This window comes from Strongylocentrotus purpuratus, unplaced genomic scaffold, assembly GCF_000002235.5.
Source record: "Strongylocentrotus purpuratus isolate Spur 01 unplaced genomic scaffold, Spur_5.0 spur5_scaffold_10, whole genome shotgun sequence".
NCBI classification, from domain to species: domain Eukaryota; kingdom Metazoa; phylum Echinodermata; class Echinoidea; order Camarodonta; family Strongylocentrotidae; genus Strongylocentrotus; species Strongylocentrotus purpuratus.
The window spans coordinates 1,204,970-1,214,246 of NW_022145595.1; the positions used below are offsets into that span (position 1 = coordinate 1,204,970).

The following is a 9,277-nucleotide window of genomic DNA, read 5'->3' on the forward strand; positions in this document are numbered from 1 at the left end:
ACTGCTTGAGCGGTGCTACTCTCGCCTTTGCCATGGCAAGAGAGCAGTGGACTTGCCCCTTTGATTTCGTAATCTGACATATGAACATTGTCCATATCCAGATAATGAGGCATCTGAGAAGTGGTGCAATTCCACTTCCTCAGCCTCTCCGAAATCTTTGGGCTGGAAGCAGCGAGGAATCTTTGCAGTTTCTAGCTTCAGGATCTCCTGTCTCCATATTTCCCATCTTGTCCGAAGATAGTCAGGAACGGGATGATCCCAATCCATCTTTTGTTTGCACATTTCCTGCAGAATCATTCTGCCAGCAAGGACAACTGGTGCAATGAGACCAAGGGGATCATATACAGACGCAACTGTAGCTAGAATACCTCGTCGAGTGAGGGGTTGATCCTTCAGAGTAAGTCGGAAGCAGAACTCATCAGAACTGACGCACCACTGAAGCCCAAGAGCTCTTTCGATTGGTGAGGTTTGTTCACCTAGCTGAACACTTGCATTCGTGACAGTGGCACGTTCCGATTTTGGAATGGTGCTGGTTACGTCCTTGCTATTGCACACAAATTTGTGCAGACGTAGATTGCCTTTAGCACACATTTGAGTTGCGTCCTTGATTAGCACAGCTGCTTCCTGTTCAGAAGACATGCTTTTTAGGCCATCATCGACATAAAAGTTCCTCTTGAGGAAGTTGGCTGCACGGTCACCGAGTTTCTTGTGGTCCTCCGCAATCTGTTTTAAGCCAAAGTTGGCACAGCCCGGAGATGAGGTTGCCCCAAAGAGGTGGACCTTCATCCTATGATCTACTGGGGTCTTGGAGAGATCCCCATCCTCCCACCACAAGAAACGCAGATAGTTTTGATGTGGATCTGCAACCTTAAACTGGTGGTACATCTTCTCCACATCGCACATGAATGCCACAGGACCTTGGCGAAATCTCAACAGGACACCGATGAGAGGATTAATCAAGTCAGGGCCTTGCAGGAGATGGTCATTGAGGCTTGTCCCAAGATACCTGGCGCTACAATCGAATACAACCCTGACCTTGCCAGGCTTCTTAGGGTGATATACCCCATGGTGAGGAATATACCACAAGCCTTTGTCACTACTATCACCGACCATCTCTGCATCACCGCGTGCCAAGATCTCCTTCATGAATACCTTGTAGTGACTGTGATATTCAGGTTTCTTCAGGAACTGTTTCTTGAGACCTGCTAATCGACCCAAAGCAGCCTGTCGATTGTTCGGAAGAGATGGCGGTCCTTTCTTGAATGGAAGAGGCATCTCATAGAACCCATCCTCTCTCTGGCGTAAACCTTCGGTGACAACTTGAATGAATTTTTTGTCATTTTGTGACATTGCATCAGCTTGTTCAGCTTCTTGGAAGTCCCTTTCCATGAGCTGAAGGAAATCCGATGCAGTCGCTTCCTTTAAGGGAGACTGGTAAGCGAATGTCACCTTCTTGATATCGATCGGGGCCTCTACCTTCATGCTGACTGTCCTGTATGTGTGGCCAAACGAATCGAAGCTGTTGGACAAGTCAGACTGACCTCCAACAATACTCCAACCAAGGTCTGTTTGGACAGCATACGGCTCACCATTTTGGCCTCGGACTGACGTCAGAGGAGCAAGGGCCTGTGCACAATTGTAGCCAATCAGAAGACCGACAGGACAGTCTTGTTTTGGCGCTATCATATCCTGCACACACACGAGATGAGGCCACTTGGAGGCAGTTTCTGGAGTCGGGATATGACTGTCGTCCAGAGGGATAGACTGCCTAGTAAATGTGGAGGGTAGACGAATTTTCTCCGAGGAATAAAAACCTCTGACACGAAGATTGTCATACTTGAAGGTTGAGATCGATATCTCATCTGTCAAAGTTGTCAACGACAATGTGGCAGGCTGGGATTGTACATCCAGGTCTTGGCCGACATCTTCGGAAAGGAAGGTGGTGTTTGACATGGAGTCTAGTAGTGCATACACTAGAACCTCCTTGTCAGGCCTCTCTGTACTAGAAAGGTACACAGGCACAATCATTGATGTAAGGTCACTACGTTCATCGCCTTGTACTTTGTGCGTTACAGCTTGAGGATTTGAGGTCGATGCGGTTTGAGCTTCCTTCGGTTGGCTTGATGCCAAGTTGGCCTTGTTCGAATCTCTTTGGTCCTCATGAAGGCAGCTTGGATGCCTTTTACTGCACTTCTTGCAGACCAGTCTGCTTTGGCAATATTTAGACATATGGCCTTTTTCAAGACAGCCATAGCAAAGTCTTTCATTTTTGATGAAATCCTTTCTCTGGGACATGTCTTTCCGAAGGAATTCCCGACAGTCATTCAGGGAATGATGTTGTCTCTTGCACAACAGACATTGCTTCTGTGAAGTTGAGCCAGACGTAGAGAGGGTTACCCGTTTTGAGACTGCGGTTTCCTGTTTTCTCTCTCTAGTCTTGCCAACATCCACAGTGAGCAGAGGATCATTAGCAATGTCTGCTTCGTTCCCAATGAAAGAAACGAAGTCAGCAAACCTAGGATAACAAAGTCGCTCCCTTTTTGTCTGTGCCACCGAGCGATTCCATCTATGGACGATATGATCTGGTAGTCGAGCAACCATTCGGTTGATCTCTCGTATATCATCCAGAATGTTGAGATCGACAATCTCAGCCTTGGCTACCAGACACTGTTGAAGGAAGTCTGCAAACCGCTGCAGCCCATTGTGATCCTTGCTGGTTATCTTGGGCCACACATCCAACTTTGTCCGAAAGGCTTCAGCAATAGCAAATGGATTGCCAAACCTCTTTTGAAGGGTGCTCTTTGCTTGCTCAAATGCATTTTCTGACCTCAGGAGAAAGTAGCCACTGACTGCCTCCTTTGCTGGACCACCAAGATACCTTCGAAGGTAGTGAATTTTTTCACCAGGAGGGATGCCTCTTCGCTCTACCAGAGTAGTGAAAGCCGACACCCAATCTGGATATTGGAGTGGGTCTCCAGTGAATATTGGCGGCTCCGGAACGGGTAGACGACTCTGAGCCAAGGCATCAGCGAGATCTAAAACTGGTGATCTTGGCTGGAACATCGGAGCTTGGGGATCAAGCACTACTTGCGCTTGCTGTGACACGATGGAGGCTGGTTCATCAATCAATTTGCTTTCTAACTTGGGAGATGCCCTTGGGATCACATCAGTTGGATTTGGCTGATCTTCGATCTTTTTGACAACAGTTTTACCTCCACGCGAGGATGAAGAAGAGACTGTGCTGGTTCCATCTTCTTCATCGTAGACTCTCATAATTGCTTCTTGTGCCTTGAGCTTGCCTTGTAGTCTTTCCTCTTCTAGTTGTCTTTTCAGCTCGGACATTTTGAAAACTACTTGCTTCCTCCTCATTTCTTCCTCAAGTTCCATTCTTTCGAGCTCCTTTTCCGTTCATTTTGAAGCTTCTGGGCTGTAAGCTCTTCTTGTAATGCAGCGGCTTCTGCTGCGACTGCAACTCGTCGTGACGATCTGGAAGATGTCCTCGAGAGTCGTGATTGTGTTGAGTGCGCCAACCGAATTGATGGTTGTCTAGAAGAAGACATGTTGGATACCTTATCAATATCCGATAAGATATTACGAACAGAAATAGAAGATTCATCCATTGCCTCAATAACCTCATCATCAATGGAGTCTTCATTGAGCCTTTTTAGCTCAACAAATATCTCCTTCAAAGAATTGAGCCTAGCAGTAATGTCAAGCTTATTCACTGCTAAGCTATCACCATCAATGTTTTGAGACAATAAGCTATTTCGAGTAGATTGTATGATCGAATGCAAATCTATATGTTCAACAAAAAACTTACCTTGAAGGTCGTCTTCTTTATTCTGCAATGCTTTCTCTGTCAATTTGACAGGACGAGTGGAGCGGCGAAGTGTTTCAGGAGGTAAGTTAGTCGAGTCAGTAGTCAAGTTATTTTCAGTTGGTTGTTGCCCTTCCATATTGAACGATATATTTTTGAGGTAAATAAACCAACGAGAAAATCAGTATTTGAGATCAAATTTAAATAATCTTGACCGAAATTTGAAGTTTGAATTTGAATCAAAGTTTGGAAGTGAAATAGAAATGGGCGTGTGGGAGTGGGCTGGTAACAGCAAATGGCAGTAGCTGATAACAAATAGCAAAGATAACTGCTTTAACCCAAATCTCAATTCGGGCACGATAAAAACACAGCGCTACGCAGGACATACAATTCGATACATTCAAGCTTTGAAATAATAAAAATATCAAACGTAGCATAGAATTAATGATATTATCATGAATCCAAATCAATTCCAATATCAACAAGGTAACCCGATTTCTAATCAATTTCAAATTATTATGACCTTTTGTTCCCTTGTTCTTAAAGGAAAACACTATCGGTAATCAGTTTCTTTTTAGTTTAGAATTTTTTTCAATCTTAATAAAAAAATATCCTTTCAAATGAACTTGATCATGTTATTTTGTCTCAAAATCATCTATAAGTGCACACACAAGGTTATTCTTGATGAGATGTTACATACACATAACAAATTCTGTAAACTTATCTCCACTCGTTAGATAAGTATTTTAAGAAAATTATAATCTTAGCTGAAAATTTAAATCCCAAACATCATAAGGGAATCAAGTCTTATGTTGTTTTAAATTACGTTATCCAAACAAATCAGAATAAATAGCTGTTACAATTCTGGGATACGAACCAAGACTCTGTTAGAGATCTTAAAGGTTTTAAATCTGAAATTCTCTCGAGAAGTTGATATGCAAGCCTAAATCAATCTTTAGCTTGTTTATTGCTTAAGTTTCCAAACGAGAAATTTCAATCGCATATAAATGTTCTAGTGTTCTTTCTTTGATTTCAATCTTCAATTATTTTGATGAAAATGAACCTGACATCCTTGAGCGATGATCAACCTCCAAGCCGTTTGATTGCCCGTGTCTTGCCGAGTTCCTCGTCAGCTTCCTTAGTGGCCAGGTGAGGACGAATGCAGTTCCAGACATCACATCAAATATTTGGCTTGAGTAGTTGATCCAATTATGGATTTCTCAGGTGTCATGTCCATCCGAGTTTTCACTGTTGCTGCCGCAGGATCAAAATAACTCAACGTTGAAACGGATGTTCATTTTCTGGTGACGAATGTCTTTATTTGACTTAACGATTGTCAAAACAAAGTAACAGTGATGAACAGTGCCGTGAAAACTGTGAACATAAAAAGTATAAAATAGCACAGAATAATAAATACCGTGCGAAAGATACAAATATATGTACACAAGTAAATATACAGATTACTTGTCAATTTAAAGAGTTGATAAACCAGATAGATGTTCTTAACGAGAGTTGTTCATACAGATATGATTTGTCAGAATGAGTATAAAAAGGGTTCATGATAAAACATTTATGATATGAGCTACAAGTCTCTTACGAGAAATTTGATAAACATGCATTAAGAGCATACTAGTTAAGACTATGAATATAAAAGCAAGTTTTATATGCTACTGATTTACAGAGAATTCTTATTCACGAATAATTACTCAAACATGAAATATTCAAATGGCTTTCCATAATTTAGCGTTAGATGTAAACAATCTCACGTGTGTGGAAAACTAGCTCACTGAACGCTACTAATCACAACATGAAAAAACACTTATAATGTATCAAAATTACAAACTGATAGATCATGTAAGTAATATGAAATTGTTCTAAATACATTTCTGCCATAACATACCTCGTTGGCAGGACTTTTCCATCCTTGGGCAGCAAAATATACCTTGAAACTTTGGCGTTTCTTGAAGACCCCACAAAACACGTATTGCTTGGGCCAGGTCGTAATTCAGAAAAGCCAAGGGTCAACGCGTTCACCGAACTTATCGGCACACGGATATCAAATAATTTGTCCAACTGGAATTTTACTTAAAAAGACCAACGATTTAGTTTTGACAGAATTTACTAATGTTATTCGCATTTCAATGAACATTACTTTACATTTCAGTACATAATTAATGATAATAACTTATTTCTTATGCTTGAATGTATGGAACTATTTTCTCGTGCGTACTAAAAATGTGTTTGTAGGCCTTTTATTGACATTGACCCGCGCTAGGCATGCGCTGTAAATCTTTCTTAAGTAACAAAGAGAAATTACTTAAAGGGCGATGCACATGTAAAATAGGTGGTGCTATGAACAAAAATTAAAAATACTAATGACAAATTCTGGCGGCAGCCACAGTTATCTGTTGGTTTGCATCATTATTGCCGCGATTTCAATATAGTTTCGTGAATAGATTTGCGAAACCTGGGCTTAGGATTAGTAAAAGTATTACTAATGTCTACGTTTTTAAACGACTGTCTGATTTTCTTGTGAAAATTTTACTTTGAAAAATGATTATCGAAATTCATGGTCAGAAATAATCACAATCTAGGGTCTATTATGTTACAGTTCTTGCATCAAATCATGCATGAAAACTTAGTTATTGAACTAGAAAAATGTTTTTTTTTTTAAATAGGCAATTATGAAGTAGGAAGCCTGAAGCCTTAGCCTACTAAACAAATCTCAACAAAGTGTAGGCCTATCCTTTTATGAATTAATGAAAAAGTAGCCCCCAGAAAAGAGCCCCCGAAAGTTGAAAAAGTAGCCCCCGAAAATTTCCCAAGAATTTGAAATGAAGCCTCCGAAATGATAAACTTAATTTTTTGCCTGCGCCCCCTCGAATCCCGCGGATTTCCGCGGGTCCTGAGTTGAGTGTATATCAAGGGCCCATAAACCCCCAAAAGCTTGGGGGTTACGTTCTTCAAAGTTGTGGGGGGGGGAGAGATCACATCGCAGCGAATTGAGTGATGAACGAAAACAATTCAACATGTTTAATTTTGTTCGCGTACTTTTGGCGTAGAAACTTGACGCAGAAAGTACGCCTTTTTACGCAACACTACGCTACATGCCTACGCAACAGTACGCTACCCTACGCCAGATCGACAAAGCAGTAAAAGCTTTCCACACAGTAAGCAACCATAAGCAAACCTGTACGCCAGCCTACGCATAACCTACGCAGGGACTATTTTCCCGTTAATACGCAGCCTAATTTCTGCGTAGTCGGTACGCCACACTACGGAACTCTTCGCAGTTCCAGTGGCTTAAAGAATAACTACCGGTAACAGTTGGATTTTTTTAAATATTAAATTTAAGGCCAAATTAAAAAAAACATGCTTATAGCGTCCTGTTTTTTTCGAAAAATGGGAAGGAGGAGGCCCTTTTTTCTTTTTTTTTCTTTCAAAATGGCCACTCCGTACATTTTCCCTGACATTCGGGCTATTTTTCAAGATGGCGGCCGACAATTCAGATGAATAGGGCTTAATAAGAGTCGAAAACGGTACGATGAATCGTCTTCCTTTCTCTTTATTGTGATGAAACGCCAAAATTTCCGCGCTTCGCGCGGAAGGGGAAAACTTTATTTAGACGAGTCGAGAACGGTACAACGAATCGTCTTCTTTCTCTAATAATTTGAGGAAACGTAAAAGCTTCCGCGCTTCGCGCGAGAGGGGGAAACTGAATTCAGACAATATTAATACGGCTAAAATTATTTAGAGTCGAAAACGGTACAACGAATCGTGTTCTTTCTCTAATAATTTAAGGAAACGTCAAAGCTTCCGCGCTTCGCGCGAAAGGGGAAAACTTCATTTAGACGAGTCGAGAACGGTACAACGAATCGTCTTCTTTCTCTAATAATTTAAGGAAACGTCAAAGCTTCCGCGCTTCGCGCGAGAGGGGGAAACTGAATTGAGACAAAATTAATAGGGCTCATTCGGAGTCGAAAAAGGAACAACGAATCGTGTTCTTTCTCTTATAATTTAAGAAAACGTCAAAGCTTCCGCGCTTCGCGCGAGAGGGGGAAACTGAATTCAGATGAATAGGGCTTATTAAGAGTCGAAAACGGTACAACGAATCGTCTTCTTTCTCTAATAATTTGAGGAAACGTAAAAGCTTCCGCGCTTCGCGCGAGAGGGGGAAACTGAATTCAGACAATATTAATACGGCTAAAATTATTTAGAGTCGAAAACGGTACAACGAATCGTGTTCTTTCTCTAATAATTTAAGGAAACGTCAAAGCTTCCGCGCTTCGCGCGAAAGGGGAAAACTTCATTTAGACGAGTCGAGAACGGTACAACGAATCGTCTTCTTTCTCTAATAATTTAAGGAAACGTCAAAGCTTCCGCGCTTCGCGCGAGAGGGGGAAACTGAATTGAGACAAAATTAATAGGGCTCATTCGGAGTCGAAAAAGGAACACGAATCGTGTTCTTTCTCTTATAATTTAAGAAAACGTCAAAGCTTCCGCGCTTCGCGCGAGAGGGGGAACTGAATTCAGATGAATAGGGCTTATTAAGAGTCGAAAACGGTACGACGAATCGTCTTCTTTCTCTAATAATTTAATAAAACGTCAAAACTTCCGCGCTTCGCGCGGGACGGGGAAGCTTTATTCAGATAAGGATTGAGAGTCGAGAACAATACACCGAATCGTCCGCTTTTTTTCATAATTTAATGAAACATCAAAGCTTCCGCGCATTGCGCGGGAGGGGGGACTGAATTCAGAAAAGGATAAACAGTCGAGAACGGTACAACAAATTGTCTTCTTTTTTATAATAATTTAATGAAACGTCAAAGCTTTCGCGCTTCGCGCGGGAGGGGGGGGGGGGGTTGGAGGGGGAACTTCATTCAGCCAAGGATTACCAGTCGAAAACGGTACAATTAATCGTCTTCTTTTCCTAATATTTTAAAGAAACGTCTAAGCTTCTGCGCTTCGCGCGGGAGGCCCATCACCCACATTCCCTAATGAGCGCGCTTTTAGTGATTGTCTTGCTCACTACCGCCTCTCCCTTAAATAAGATCCTAGCTCCGCGCCTGCATTAAAATATATAGCTATGATGCTGACTAAATTGAAGAAATAATTCGTATATTCATGTCGTCGAGGAAAATGACCATTTTGCGCATATGCAAGTACTATAGATAGTCCGTAGGAAAACCATTTAGGCTTCGGCCCCAGGTTTATAGGGTTGAATTTGTAGATATTGGGACATTTAATTTTGTCAGTAATTGGTGGCTAGTTTGTCGGTAATCGTTGGCCTCTACACCCCCCCCCCCCCCCCCCCCCCCCACTGAAAAAGGTCTAGCGACGCCCCTGATTACAAGTAGACCTCACCTCTTATAATTGCTCAATGCTAATTCACCACATGCACATCATGCACACATCTAAAAAGTATATCTCGTGAGACTCTTTGCAAGCGGTTTCATTAGA

General features: G+C 41.8%; 1 protein-coding gene across 1 annotated transcript; it reads right to left on the reverse strand.

Annotated features, from left to right (window-relative positions):
- Positions 1–8: 8 nt before the first annotated feature.
- On the reverse strand, positions 9–6,217 carry LOC115921550. Its single transcript, XM_030979054.1, has 2 exons — positions 5,718–6,217; positions 9–5,191 (listed from the first exon to the last, which is right to left on the reverse strand). The coding sequence occupies exon 2, from the start codon at positions 3,385–3,387 to the stop codon at positions 16–18; it is 3,372 nt and encodes a 1,123-aa protein (XP_030834914.1). The 5' UTR covers positions 3,388–5,191; positions 5,718–6,217; the 3' UTR covers positions 9–15.
- Between the last annotated feature and the right edge of the window lie 3,060 nt (positions 6,218–9,277).